At 39.9% G+C, this 15,144-nt stretch overlaps 1 protein-coding gene across 4 annotated transcripts in view; it reads left to right on the plus strand.

The window, feature by feature from the left end:
* Positions 1-727: 727 nt before the first annotated feature.
* Kdm3a (lysine demethylase 3A) overlaps positions 728-15,144 on the plus strand; it is a 43,772-nt gene continuing 29,355 nt past the window's right edge. The window contains exons 1-9 of one of the 4 annotated variants that reach the window (XM_085840537.1): positions 728-746; positions 1,443-1,525; positions 1,751-1,966; positions 7,754-7,909; positions 8,972-9,082; positions 12,465-12,567; positions 13,318-13,442; positions 13,671-13,743; positions 13,835-13,923. In XM_085840537.1, the coding sequence (XP_085696663.1) occupies positions 1,781-1,966; positions 7,754-7,909; positions 8,972-9,082; positions 12,465-12,567; positions 13,318-13,442; positions 13,671-13,743; positions 13,835-13,923 (843 nt within the window). In that variant the 5' untranslated portion in view covers positions 728-746; positions 1,443-1,525; positions 1,751-1,780. Of the gene's footprint in view, positions 747-1,087; positions 1,187-1,378; positions 1,526-1,750; positions 1,967-7,753; positions 7,910-8,971; positions 9,083-12,464; positions 12,568-13,317; positions 13,443-13,670; positions 13,744-13,834; positions 13,924-15,144 lie in introns of those variants that run through there. The other 3 variants (XM_021164263.3, XM_029478437.2, XM_085840536.1) reach the window with 3 other exon arrangements.

Below are 15,144 nucleotides of genomic sequence, written 5' to 3' on the forward strand. Positions count from 1 at the left end.
AGCATTCCCTTATACATTTTGAACTTTTTCTGAATTCTCATTTTCACACTATTAAAACTAAATTTCCATTCATTTTATAATAAAGATTGTGATATTAAAACACCAGGCTTCATAAAGAAGTCTTCAGTTATTCATTTAATTTTCTGATTCAACCAAGAATCCTCTGGTCCAAACCACAAAACCATCTTTTCTCTCCTTTGTCTTTCAAAGTCACCTCTTCCATTATCACTTTTATCATCAACTCCATCTACTTTTTCAATTTCTTTGTTGTTTCAAAAGTCTTAAATCCACTTTACATTTTCTTTAAAAAAAAAAAAAACCTACATCCCACATAGTTTTGAATAGATGGTTTGCCTCTAGATTTAATGAACATCGTTTTCCAGCAACTCAATGCCTTTCTTCATTTATCCTTCAAAATGGCGGACCTAGACAGTCATGATCAGTACCACGTGCGCCTGCGCCTCCAGCGGCCATTTCACCCATCAGCCCAAGCTCCAAGAGTCCGCCCCTTCTAGCGCCTGCGCAGGAGCCCCCAGAGCCTAGTCGCTCCTCCCCCTCTAGCTGCGTACGCCTGAAACCGCACGTCCCAGTGCTGTCCCTCCCCCGCAGGCTGTGCACCGCCCCCGCCCCTTTCCCGTGAGATTCTTCCGCCTGGTGGAAGGTCCGTCTTCGCTCGACAGCCTACGCGCTTCAAGTGCAATCCAATAGGCGCTCATGATCCTGGGTCTCCCCATTCAGTCTTATCTGTGAGCCTGTGTGATTTTCTTCCTGGCCTCAAAGTCGATAACCGATTCGGCGGGACTTTTTTGCGTAGCGCGAGGCAACAAATGGAAGAATGGAGCTGCGGCGGAGGGATCTTCCGACCGCGTTCTGCGCGCTTTAATGGGGGGTCGGCTTCGAGTCGTTGCTGGGAGCGGGGGAAGGGAGGAGGCAGCCAAGGAATTGTTTTTTTTCCTCACCCCGCCCTCTTCAGCATAACCAATAGAAACGAAGAATTTCCTTGGCTGCCCCGCCCATCCCCCGCGACTCAACCAATCATCGGTGGCAGCGGCTCCGAGGGGGCGGGCCCGGGAGGCTGTGCGTGTCTTGTGAGAGAGAGCTCTTGAACCAAGTCAGAGCTAGAGTCGGCTGGGCGGCTGGGCTCTCTTGCCGCCGTCGCGGGTGACTCAGGGAGGCGGGAGGCGGGGTAAGCGCTCCGCGGGCCTCGGCTGCGGGAGACAGAGGGAGAAGGGTGAAGGACCCGCGCGGGCGGTCGCCGCGTCTTCTCGGTTCAAGGCTCAGGACGGGCGGGGGTGCGCCCGAGCCGGCGGCCCGGAAGCGGGGGGCGGGGGCGCGGCAAGTGTCGAGTCGCGAGCGAGTCCACGGCGGCTCCGAGGCCGCTCGGGGCGGGGATCGGCCGCTGAGACGGGCCCTAGGCACTGAGGGAGCCTTTTCTTTAACAGGGCGAGGGGACGAACACTTAGGCAAAAGCACTGGCGCTGCAGCTCAGTCCTCCCTTCTCTCTCTCAGTGTCCAGCTTTGAAAGGTTTGGAAAAAGCGAAAGTTGTTGGGGCGAGAGGGTCACGCGGCACTCGGGCGGGTGTTTGCGGGGGGGAGTGCTGGGGGGTTGGGGAGGCGCGGGTGGCAGCTTGGGGCGCGGAGTCCACCTGCGGGGGTGTCACTCCACCGGTCCCCGTCGGCGCTTCGTCTCTTCGGGCCGCCTCCGACCTCGGCCGCCCCCCATCGCATTTTGTTTTTGTGCCTTCTGCAGGGAGGAGCCCTTCCTGCTGGCGTGGAAACCATGGTGCTCACGCTCGGAGAAAGTTGGCCGGTATTGGTGGGGAAGCGATTCCTCAGTCTGTCCGCAGCCGAAGGCAACGACGGCAGCCAGGACAACTGGGACTTGGAGCGCGTTGCTGAGTGGCCCTGGCTGTCGGGGACCATTCGAGCTGTTTCCCACACCGACGTTACCAAGAAAGACTTGAAGGTAAAAAACAAAAAGACTAAAACAAAATACAAAATCCCTAAACAAACAAACAAAACCGTCTTCTGGGGGGCTGGGCAGTCAGACGGTTTTCCCGTTACCTTGGTAACGGGACAGTTGAGCGCCCCTCCCTCCCTTTTCTGAAATGGGCCACTAGAAAGTTGGCAGGTGATCAGAAGGTGCAGAACTCTAGACCGTGAAAGTCTTTGAAATGGGGTGTAGTGTCAAGGTGTATTTGGCCTAGAGCTCCAGTGGCCTCAGATTAATAATGGGTTTAGGATTGTTCAGACATGCTTCATTAATGCAGGCGCTGGGTCCCACTGGGACAGTCTGATTATGCCCCCAATGGGAGGAGTATTGTTTATTAGTAATACGTTAAACAAGTGGATGACATTTAGAATCATTGAAGGCTAGCTTGAAAGTGCTTTTAAAAAAGACGATTTCAGATGGTGATGTCCCTCTTTCTTTCTTCATTCAACTTTTTAAACTTTACAACTTGGAAGTGAAGTGTAAATGTAAGGGAAGGAACTTAGTTGTCTTTATCTATTTAGTTCTGTTTGGCTTGTTCTGGTGGTATTTGCTGAGGTATGGTTAGTAAGGCAGGAGTAGGTCCCTGGTTGTTAATGAGGCTGGGTTGGTGTGGCTACAGCCATATATGGAAGCCTTGGGTGGAGCTGTCCCATATAGGGTGTTTGAAAGGAAGGGGAGAAATGGAACTTGTGTGACCAGTTAACACATTCTGGAACCTTTTTCAGTTAGATCTTTTGAAAGGAATGAATCCTACTCTGTGATACAAGTATTGGTGTGAAAAAATAGTAGGGAAATAACCAGTGAGGAAGCCATTGTGCCCACAAAGACTCCTTGTGCAAAAATCATCTGAAAAAAAGATTCCTAACAAAGGCTCCATAGTGATAATAACTTAGAGGAAGCTTGTCAGGACAGACTATTTCTACCGAGTAATGGACATGCCTCGGAATCTTCTGTGTTTTTGCCCTTTTCTTGAAAACTACTTAAAGGAAGCAGGTTTTAGCCATTGTCAGTTAAATGTTGATTTCTGAAACACTTCATTTGAACTCAGGCTTGACAGTGCATGCCTACACCATCATGAGTCTTGAGAGGATCATTGGAAAGGGTTACTTGGGTATGTGTTTTCAGAGTTCCCACCGTGTGCCTTGTCTACATGTTGTAAGAGTGACCACTGGGCACTTAACCACAACAAGCATCACAGTGACCACTAACAATATACTCGCACTCGGTCCTTAAAGCAGCGCATTCGGCTACAAAGCACTGTTTGCTGTTGATCCCATGTTGCTGGGGAAGACTTGTACCTAAGGAGACAGAGTTTTTAGTAGTCTATGGACCCCATCCTTAGAAATTAACATATCCAGGAAGTTTCCCTGCAGGGATGTCCCCCTAAGCCATCATACTGCTTGGTCAGAGTTGTGCCATGCTGTTACTGCTTATACTCTGAAACATAACTTTTTTCCTCCATTCTACTTATTTTACCAAATCAAGTTTTAGAGATAGGTGTATGCAGATGACCAACCTATTTGCTTTAGGCTTTTACCTTTCTACCTAATACAGGCATTGTGTACTAGATTTCAATCATGGTTGTGGTTTTTTTCCTTGTTGTTTGTTTTTTGTTTTGTTTTTCCTGTCAAGTTTAAAAAAGAAATTGTAGTACATTTATTTGATCTAAATGGGAGCAATATTTAAACTTTATCGACCTTAGTTATTGGGAAGTTGACAGGAGACTAGGTTTCCTTCTCTTATGACGAAGGGCCTGTTGGATTTCACATGTAAAGTTAAAGATCTTTTCATCTCCATCCCTCTTGACCCCCCACCCCACCCCCAAGCCTTTGAGAAGGAGCTTCACTTTCAGACAAGTCTTTGGTCCAGGCTGTTGTAATTAGCTATTAAATAATGACAGGAGGACTTGAATCCATTTTTGGCAGTGTGTCTTCTAGGATTTCAGTTCAAGAAAATTTTTGTTTTGCCTTGCTGAGAAACTTTTACAACTCAATCATTTTGTAAGGTGCAAATTGCTTCCTTTTTTCCAAGCATTTATCACTACATTCCCTAGTTGAGTAGCAAAAGTAATTAAGTTTAGAGAGCATGTTGTATTTAACAAAAATGTATCTTAAAACTCTAACCAAGTTACATTCAGTGAGATTAAAGCAAGAGTCAAGTAATTAAAGCCATGTTTACATCTGGGCTTAGTGATCTTGCAGGTTTGGAGGGTGTCTTTTCTGGTGGAGTTACTAGACTAAATGCAAGCGAATTTCAGGTTGAGTGAGTGGGACTGTCCATTTACTGCTAGTGCAAGCCTAGCCTTTCTAGACTTGTATCTGGATGAAGGAATACAAGGTAAAGGCTGCCTAACATTGTTTCATCTAGAAAGATACTTTGTAACAAAAGGATTTTAAGGATTAGAAAAGCAATATAAAGAGTAGTGGACTCTGAAGAGTTAAAGAGTGTAGTTAAAGTAGGTCATTGTTAAATAGTTATTCTGTGGCAAGTGTCTTTAGAACCCTTCTAAGTATCCTACTAGGTAAGATGGGTTTTTTTGTTTGGTTTTGGTTTTGGTTTTTTTGTAGGAATTGAGATTTAAAGAAGTTAAATAACTGTTCACTCTTTTCTCCAGACCTCAGGCAGTGGCTTTAATATCAGTTAGAGTGGGGTTAGGGTACTTTACTTGGCATGTTTCTTTGTGTCTAACACCTGGAACTTTGTATGTGTTTAAATACTTCAATGAATAAATGAAGGTCTTGGGAGACCTTTTCTTTTACTATGGGGAAACAGGAATAACTTACTGATGAGTCAGTGGCCATTTCCTAGTTTTAAGGACTTGTTATATTTAACCCTACTGTTTCTTCTTGAGGGTGAAGGATACATTTGCATGTTGGGAATGTCTTCTACCCCTACCTTGCCTATATAGGTCTTTAGCGTCTTTAAGTCTGCTTTCTTGAGTTTTCTGCTCCTTCCTTTGACTATCTTTAGCAAATAAGTATATACAGTTTCTTACTACTGTCAGCAGTTGGATGCTCTCTGTCCTGTTGCTTGTTAGAACTGGAAAATTATGAATCCCACTGCCAGCAAAGCTATGTGAAATTAGAAACTCAATAGCACAGTGCAATAAATACTGTTTGCCTCTTATAATTGAATGTTAGGCTGTAGGATTTTCACATAGCCATTGCACACACACACATGTGCACACTCACTGGATTCTTTTTTTTACTTTATGGGATGGTGAAACTTCTAGTGAGTACTGTATGCATTGTAGAGCTGACATTGAGTCAACACATAATCAAAGCTTCTACACTAACACCACCATTTTCTATGTTCCTACTCTGAACTTGGAAACATTTTACTTGGCATTTTCAATGGTTTTATGATTAAATACCCAGGTGAGATGAGTTTAAACCAGAACTGGTAGGTTTGGAGAATAGCTTGATTAGATGTAACATTACTCCATGTAACATGCAGACTTTATTTACTCTTGGGAGAAAAAGTAGCTTGAAATATCTAGAACTTTCCAAAATCTAATCAAGATATTTGATAGACTAATAGGTACCACTTACACTCTACTAAAAGCAAATGTGGAAAATGCAGGTGGTGAGCCATAGTTTGTTAGCGTAAATAACATTTGTTTGTATTCCCATGGAAAGAACACAGAAACCAGGTAGATTGATCAGCTCATAAACTTATGTGAGTTCCTTTAGTTATCTTTTCATATCATCTGATAGAAATGTTGGCAGAACATCTTGAAAGGAGTGCCTTCTATTTGATAACTTGAGACAGGTTTCATGTACTTAATTTGTATCTGAAGGAGACCTTGAGCTCTAACCCCTTGCATTTCATAAGCATGCCTGACTTTTAACTCAGGACCTCAGGCATGCTATACAAACTTCCACTAGCTGCTAAAAGATATATGTGGTTTTGATAGGAAACTAAAAAAATGTTGAAGAAAGCTCATGAGTTTTAGATTACAGTACAGATTTTGTACAAGTCATCTTTTTTTTTTTTTTAAAGCCAAAGCTAGTATGAATTTTAGCCAAATACAACGTAATACTTTAAAGTTATGTAGATTTGTCCAGCCACTGGCATGGACATCTATAAATGCAACCCAACAAAAATTTTATAAAATAGTAGAGTTTTTTTGTTGTTCTTCTTTTTAAAATCATGATTGTATTGTTTTGGGAGTTGAGGTTTGTAGATGGTGATGCCATTTTGCAGTTTAAAATAATTAGACAGTTTTCAGTATGTAAGGTTTTTTTTTTCCTTGTAAGTACTTCAAATTCGAGAGTTCCAGATCCTCCTGTCTCTTCCCCTCCACTGTAATGATAGGCACATGTTGTCTCAGCTTTTTATGGTGCTGGGAATATGAAATCAGTCCTTATGCTGTACCTCAGACTCCCCAGGCCTGTATCATTATACATCATATAGAATAATTGTTCTTGACCTGAGGTTGAGGTTAGTTGGTTTCCTTATATTCTCACATTGACTTTGTTAATATAAAATCATTCTAAAAGGTTTATCAAAGCTGGGAGTCAAGCCCCAGATCTCTAATCTGTACTTTTGTTTATGGTTATCTTTTTTCCTGTTTCTGATACACAGAAATAAAAAACAAAACTGTTGGTGAAAGCTGGGTAAGACTGATGTGAACAGATTCAATTCTGGCTAGGAAGTCTTGAACATGAAGTTGGTGTTAGAAGTTGTGTGCCACTGTTGAGTACTAGAGACCCAACCCAGGTCCTCAGTAAGAACAGTACATGCCCTTTAACTGCGGAGACATCTCATCAGCCCAGTCTTAGTGAGTTTTTAAAAAGAACTGTGTAGACTAGTCAAGGTTTAGTATTAGTGTTGGCAGTATTGAGGTGGAAATTCATTGCCATCTATGTAGATAAGAGAAACAAGATAGGAGACCAGAGAAAGATTGTTGATTTATTCATTTTAATAATTTGGTTAAATTGTTTAATTGTTTGCCCGTAATACATGATGGTAAACAAAGGCAAACAAACTTTGACCTATTAGAGTTTATATGTCAGTCTTCTACAAAAGAACTGTGCATGCCCATTAGGAAGAAAAGGTACAGATGTTTTCATTCCATCTACTACAGCAGGTGTTGACTCTGGTAAAGAAAAACGTCTTCAAAGAAAGGCAGATGAGTGGAAGCAAATGATCTAGTGATCTCACTTTTTCTTTCTTTCTTTTCTTTCTTTCTTTCTTTCTTTCTTTCTTTCTTTCTTTCTTTCTTTCTGTTGTTGTTGTTTTGTTGTTGTTGTTTTGAGACAGGGTTTCTCTGTGTAGCCCTGGCTGTCCTGGAACTCACTCTGTAGAGCAGGCTGGCCTCGAACTCAGAAATTTGCCTGCCTCTGCCTCCCAAATGCTGGGATTAAAGGTGTGTACCTCCACTGCTTGGCCTTAAATCCACTTTTAATGTTGACGGAATTAACAATTGCAATGGAATAAGCATTTCTTTTGGGTTTCAAATTCCTTCTAACTCTTCAAGTTCATACTCTAATTACCATATGTAAAACCCTTCAATTGAGGGTTCTTTGAGTTCTGGGCTTTCAGAGGTCATCTTGAGGGCACTGACCCTAAATGCTCTGAACTTTTGCATCTCAAAGTAGTCTGAGAGCTAAGGCTTGATCCCTTTCTGATTATCTATCATAAATATTGTAGGCTTTGAAATGGAGGCATACCTGGTAGAAACATCATACATTCAAGTAGAGTAATGGAAGCATACAACTTCAGCATTCATAATTGAGTTTGCTTTGTTGTGTTTAGGTGTGTGTGGAGTTTGATGGGGAGTCTTGGAGAAAGAGAAGATGGATAGATGTCTACAGCCTTCTCAGAAAAGCATTTTTAGTAGAGCATAACCTGGTTTTGGCAGAACGAAAATCACCTGAAATTCCTGAGCAAGTTATTCAGTGGCCTGCAATAGTGAGTAAAACTTGTGTTTCATTGAACTGACAAATAGAGAATATTTAATCCATTTGGGGTGAAACAAAGGAGATATAATGTCCCTTTGAAACAGTAGTGTAATATGTGTAGCAGTGTGGAAGAGCTAGGGGAGCACTCAGGACCTTCTGCCTACCCTGGTTGGAGCTCTATGACTAGGCAGGTCCCATGACTTTTTAGGACCTTTTAAGAAATCAGGATGGAGGTAGTAAGTAGCAAGACAGATCACACAGATCTTTGCTTTGGTTAGATGGTCAGCATTTTAAGAAAATTGAGGTTTGCTGCTGATTTTTTAAAAAGTGTGGCAAGTGCATTTTGACAGGCAGCACTGACTGGACTCAGTGGGCATTAATAAAGAAAGAGGATATGAGGAAGGCGGGAGTGGGAAGAGGGAGCTCAGAATATGTTGTAGCTTTAAAGACTAAACCCATACAGGATTTCACGTTGCCTACATTGTAATTATGGAGCAAAAGTGATGTATGGGTCTGGAGAGGACAGCCCAGACAGATTGCATGGGACACAAGCTGGAGCTTGAAGGAGGAAGAGTCTGGTATAGAGTTCTTGGAGACGCTGGGAAGCAGATGGAAAGCTGCCAGATTGTGCAGGATGCTAGCAAAAGTTCAGAATTTGTCTCCGAGTGCAAAGCTACTATAGCTGTTTGAACAATATAGGGCTGTGGTTGTTTCACCCCTTGTATTTTTACAGCTAAGAATTTTCTAAAAACATACCCTGTCTCTCAGAAAAACATGTATATACTTCTTTTCCACATCAGTTTTTGGGAAATCATGGATCTGTAGACCTGTGTGTTAATAACTTCCAAATGGACATCTGGTTTAAATTACTCGGTTTAAATAAATGTTGTAATCTGGTGGCAGCATAAATGTTAGGAAATCCTTGTAGTAAATAAAAACTTAATGGCTTTGTTATTTCTTTATGTGTGGAAAGTTGTCAGTTCCTGCTTCCAGAATGATGTCAGTATAGTTAGAATGACATAACAGTTTTTTGTTCTATTATTTGTTTGTTTGTTTTTGTTTTTGTTTTTAGATGTACAAATCTCTACTAGACAAAGCTGGCTTGGGAGCCATAACTTCTGTTCGGTTTCTTGGAGATCAACAAAGTGTATTTGTTTCCAAAGACCTTTTGAAACCTATACAGGTAAACTATTGGAATGGTATTTAACATACAAATAGAAGTTCTTTTAATGTGAGAAGTCAAATGCTCTTATTCATTGCCCTTGTGCATATGCCTTGTAGGGAAGAAATTTAACAAAGTTGTTGTATAGCATCTGTTAGATAGCCTGTGATTTTGTGCTATCTCTTCGGAATTAAAAAGATAATGGTATCACATTGATGATGTGTGGTGTGGAAAAAGGTAGGTGATATCAAAGTGATTTTTTAAAGTTACTGTTTATATAGGTATGCTATATGCAGTCTTCATTCATGAGTCTTAGCTTTGCCTATTTGCTCAAATGTAGCTATAAACCCCAGTTGCTGTTACCATTCATGGCCCTATGTGGAGTCCTGCACAGAGCAGCAGATTTCAGCTTCCTAATGCCAGTCTCAGCTGAAGTCACACACAGAGATGTCTTCTGCATTTTTACTTCAGCTTTGATAATATAAAGAAATTTGATTGTGCAGATTAGAAATGGTGTTTTTTTTTTTTTTTTTTTTTTTTTTTTTGGTTTTTCGAGACAGGGTTTCTCTGTGTAGCCCTGGCTGTCCTGGCACTCACTTTGTAGACCAGGCTGGCCTCGAACTCAGAAATCCGCCTGCCTCTGCCTCCTGAGTGCTGGGATTAAAGGCGTGCGCCACCACACCCGGCTAGAAATGGTGTTTCTTTCCCACTCCATTTTCATCCTTTGCTTCTTTTTTTCTTTCCTTCTTTTTGTCTCCCCCCACACCCCCACTTTGTGTGTGTGTTTATGTAATTTCATTATTTTAAGTGTCCTTAAATGTTACAATGCTGTCTGGTGCAGGAAAGTATTGAAGAAGGAAATATACATTAGATTACTAAGTTTGGTTTAGCCATGAGGTTCAAGGTTAATGGATCAGTAATATACCAAGGAAGATATCTGTCTTTGAACCGATAAACATATAAGATAAAATTATTGCCTATTGATCAGTTGATGAAATGTGACCAGAGGTTCATAAAACCCCTGTATTTCTCCTCAGAGCAGTTGTTCCATGTTCCCTAATTCAACGATCTTAGCAATTTGGTAGTCAGTTCTTACCATCAAGGGTAGTCACAGTGCACGTCCAATCAGTTTGCAGAACTCAGATCTTTTTTACAATAAAGCTCTTGGATCTTTCTCGTAGGTGATTGGTAAGAATTTGTTAAAAGGGAGGAATTGCTAACAGTGATACAGATGTTTTACTTTCTCAGTAATAAGAGTAGTTTTTATTTCTGGGCGTTGCTTTTAGAATTTATATCTTCATGTATCCTAGCTTTTCAGTGAAAGACTTCTTAGTTTTGTTTCTTAAGACTGAAAAATAGAGGTTGAAATTTTTATTAGTTCTTAGGGAAAATGCACTGTGGCTGTCAGCATAATTTATTGAAGGAGCTATAATATGTATGTTACTTTTTGCTAAAGAATGGTCAAAGTTCATTTCTTTAGGGCATCATTCTGTAAAATTCTATGGTGGAGGATATATGATTTATCTGCTTGCTCTAAAGTAATGTAGGTTGCACCTGAAAAATCCTTTGACATATGCAGAAGTTGAAATTGAAACTCTTGTGGTTTGCCTTGACATTGAATATGATAATCTGTGAATAAGAAAGGGTTTCTAAATGAGCTGGCATATTTGTTGGGCCCTAAAAAACTTCTGGGTGTAACCTATTCCATAGCCCACCACTAATTAGCTCTCTGATGCTTTGTTTCTAAGAAGAATGAGACTTGTTTCTCTGCCCTCCCTGTTGGGTCTTGCAGAAGATGCTTTGAAGATCCAACTGAACCTCTAAATAATGGCTTTCTAGACCTTACGGGTCTCAGACATCTTGTTCAATGAGACTTAAATACTTGCCTACAAATTAATATTCTCGTCCCTCTTTATGGACCATGTTCTTATTTGTACCTGTTTTTAAAATTTTCATTGTGATATCATAGAATGTGTATAAGACACAGTACTTGACTTGACCCAATGTTTCTCTTGATATACTTTACTTTCTTGCTTTCAGGATTTCTGAAAGCCAGTGCTTGGTGACTGACTGCAGTCATTTGACTCATAAAACTTACCACTAACTGAAATCTGCATTTTTGCCTCTTCCTGTTCATGTTTGAGTAGTTTTATAATGCTTTCTGAAACACCTCACTTAAAGAAATCAAAGAAAGCAACAACAACAACAAATTCTGGGTGAACTAGAGTTAGTCTGCCTCATTGGAGAGCCCTGTGCAGCTATCTTTGTTGTTTGGGAGTAGGAATTGGAGATTCAACTGTAATAGCAATAAATGCATTAAGTAATAACACCCACACCTGAATGTTTATTAGGGATTGGCTTTGAGCATATATGGAGCCTCTAGATTTTATCTGATGTTAACTTGGCCAAAGAAATGTAGTTTTTTTTCTAGCATGGCCCCTTACTCTGAGACTAGTTGTTTACAGTGGGAGAAATGAGTGAACCATTCTTGGCTACCAAGTCATAGGAAAAAGCCTGCTACTTGAGGACTCTGTGTTTAGCAGGTTTCTTTTTTTTCCTTTGTCCTGTTAGAAGTTGGGTTTGGCAGGTTACTCCTATTGACAGTTTCTGTATAAATTTATCATAACTGGGTATGCACGCAAAACCAGGGAACTGTGGAATAGTGCCAAGAATGGAGCGACTGCCAAGAACAGAGTGTCTCAGAAGAGGCTTACTCTGGAGTCTTAGGCTATTCATTCAGATTGTCTGTTTGTCCCTCCACTTTTTATAACAGGAAAAGTGCATTTAGAATACTAGTTAGATTACATGAGTTTGTGTGAAATTTAAAACAATTTCAATGAACTAACAGTATGTACCTGCCTTGTGTATTTTCTGGGTTTTCCCATCCAAAGGGTTTGGGATATAGAGTATTTTTAAATTTGGATTGATTGGTTCGATTTGTATATTATTCTCATAACCAAAATTACGTCATGTCGACTCCTAGTATATTTTTTGAATACAAATTTTTATTAGTGTGTGTGTGCCAGTTGTGGTGTGAGTGCCCTTGGAGGCTAGAAGAAGGCATTGGAACGCCTGCAGCTGGAGCTGACAGGCACCTGACTCTGCCTCTGGCAACCAGACTTAGGTGCTCTAGCAGAGCGGCAAGTGCTTTTAATCCCTAGCCATCTTTCCAGCCTGCCTCTCATAGTTCATCAGTGTTCCTAACTTGGGTGATTTAACTTCATTCTGTTAAATACTTGTAATTGTTTAGTGCTTGTGAGGTTTTGACCTATTCAGTTCACTGGAGTTGCAGTCGTTTGTTAGGTACAGTCAAATAGTTAGAAAATACTGTTTAATCTGAACCAATTTGAAACATTCAACTCTTAACCTTTATAAACAACTCTTTTGTTCTTTGATTTTACAGGATGTGAACAGTCTTCGGCTTTCCCTTACTGATAATCAGACAGTCAGTAAAGAATTTCAAGCTTTAATTGTAAAACATTTGGATGAAAGCCATCTTTTACAAGGTATGTAAATAATCTGCTGTTGACAGTTCATGAGTTAGCCAGTGACAGGCCTATATATAAGAAGCTAGGATTTAGACTTTTCACTGAAAGAAACATTTTTTTTTTGAAGGAAACATTTTCTTTTTGATGTTGGTAATTGGAAATTTCTTTTTTAATCTAAAATATTTTTAAATTTGCTGCTACTTTCTATATAGTACTATGTGACCAACAGATCTTTTTTTTTTTTTAGGCTAAAGCTCCTGGAATTTTGAGAGTTCAGAGGTAGCACTTAACAAAACCCAGCTATATTTTGGCATAGACTTGCTGTATTTGGAATTTTTGTCATATGAAGTTTATGATATTTGGGAGCTAGACAATGGTGTCTCATGCCTTTAATCTCAGAGGCAGGAGGATCTCTGAGTTTGTGGTCAGCCTGGCTACACAGAGAACCCTGTCTCAAAAAACTATTAAAAAATAAAATAAAAAGAAGCTATTATGTGGTAATCTCTTTTTTCTATTTACTGTTACTAGTTTCTCAGTCATCTTCATAGCTGTAAGCTTTGCTCTAGTTTCTTTTCTTTTAACCGTAGCTTTTCACCCCTTAGCAGTTTTCTTGTTGACTCCTGCATTAGATCATTTTAAACTTTCAGAGGATAGTGAGTTCACTTTGGATGAATTGTTAGCACTTCTTGGTCCCATAGAATATGATAATGTAAATATATTGCCACACCTAGGAGAGAGAATGGAACTCTTTTCTCTTTTTTTTTAAAGGTGACAAGAACCTTGTTGGTTCAGAAGTAAAAATTTATAGCTTGGACCCATCTACTCAGTGGTTTTCAGCAACTGTTGTACATGGAAACCCATCATCCAAAACTCTTCAAGTCAACTGTGAGGAGGTAAAAGCAGTGATAATTGATGTCATCCTACAGGGTAGGGTACTGTGCAGAACAGCTGTGTTCTTCCTGCTAAACCCTCCTTTTATAAAATGTTAAAGTTAGAAACAAAAGGCATTACAGTTGTTGTTAAATGAAGTTATTTGTGTGGTATCCTATTGACATGTTGCATTAATTTGCAATTGTTTTCAACATTTACATTTCTTCCAGTATCTGTTTTATTTTTTTAAGATTCCAGCACTGAAAATTGTCGACCCAGCACTGATTCATGTTGAAGTTGTACATGACAACTTTGTGACATGTGGTAAGACACACTGATTAAACCTTTCTTCTCTTTTTCTTTCTCACATTAAGTGAAAAAAGGAAGCCTATGTACTCACTATTCTATATTATAGGTAATTCTACAAGAATTGGGGCTGTAAAACGCAAGTCTTCTGAGAATAACGGAAGTTCGGTTTCTAAACAAGCAAAATCTTGCTCTGAGGTAACTGATTTATTTTTGTCACCGTGTGAAACATTGTTTAACTTTAATATTGCATGTTAGTCTTTAATAGTGATGGAGCAGTTTGTTCTGTTCTTCTGTGTTGTCTTGTCTGCTGCTGTTACAAGTTCCAGATCTTGGCCATAATTTCTATACTCAAGCAGATGGAGATAATATAAGTTTTGGGTTCACTATTTGGGTGTCTAAAAGTTTCATTTTTTTTAGTTATTTCTTTAAAATTTGCAGTATATGACAATTTTACTATTAGAATTGGTTCTGAAAGTAATTGAGTTGTATAGTTAAATTGGAAATTTGCCTGGCATGAGAGGAAGGGAAGAGCCTTAGGATTGTGAGAAGGTTGTTGAAATGGGACCCTTAGCTTGTGATGACTTGCATTGCTCATTTGTGATTAAGCATACAGATGTATTACCTTTTCTGAATAAATGGCTGATTAATTTTTGGCTCAAAAAACTGGCTTTTATAGATGCCATGTAAGTTCAAATGTTTTATTTATTTCTCTTCTGAAATACTCTTTGGGGCTGTTTCTCATTTTGTCATTAGGACCTGTTACAGGACAAATAAATTTTATAGTTTAGGGATTCAAATGCATATGTGTTAAGTGAATAATTTCCCACATTATTATGTTCTAGGTTAGAATTCTAAATTGACTAGAATGATACCAAGCAGACTGCTTATAGGATTTAAGAGAGGCCCTTAAATGTTAGGCTATTAAGGCATGGAGAATAAAGTCAAGGAAAGATCTAGCTAGGGTTCTGGATCAAAGGCGGAATAGACTACAGCACCAGGATGTGCTAATTTGGGAGTCTATGGCCTTTCCTGCACCTTTTGTCTGTTCAGACAAGAATTTTGATACTTCATCCAGAGGTTCCTGAATCAAGGTGATGAAAACCTTTCTCTTCCTTGCAAATGTCTAGGCTTGAACCTCTTTAGTGGAGACTCAGATAGTTCTGGGAAGAATGAAGAGGTCGTAGTAGAAATTAATTAGAAATTAATATTATGTGTCTTCATTTAATTTCAAATATACCCATCTATGAAACCAGAAAGATGGTGTGTTTACTATGTGCTAGATACCTGGAGGACAAGAGGCATGGGAAGAGAAAGGAAGCACCTTCAGAGGTGGAAGGGATGCCTTAGTTTAGTCTTGAGTGTATGATGTGACTTGGGAGGAAGTAATAGTAGAACATGGGCACTGGTTAGGTTGAT

This window comes from Mus caroli, unplaced genomic scaffold (assembly GCF_978045245.1).
Source record: "Mus caroli unplaced genomic scaffold, Mus_caroli_1 scaffold_7, whole genome shotgun sequence".
Lineage (NCBI taxonomy): Eukaryota > Metazoa > Chordata > Mammalia > Rodentia > Muridae > Mus > Mus caroli.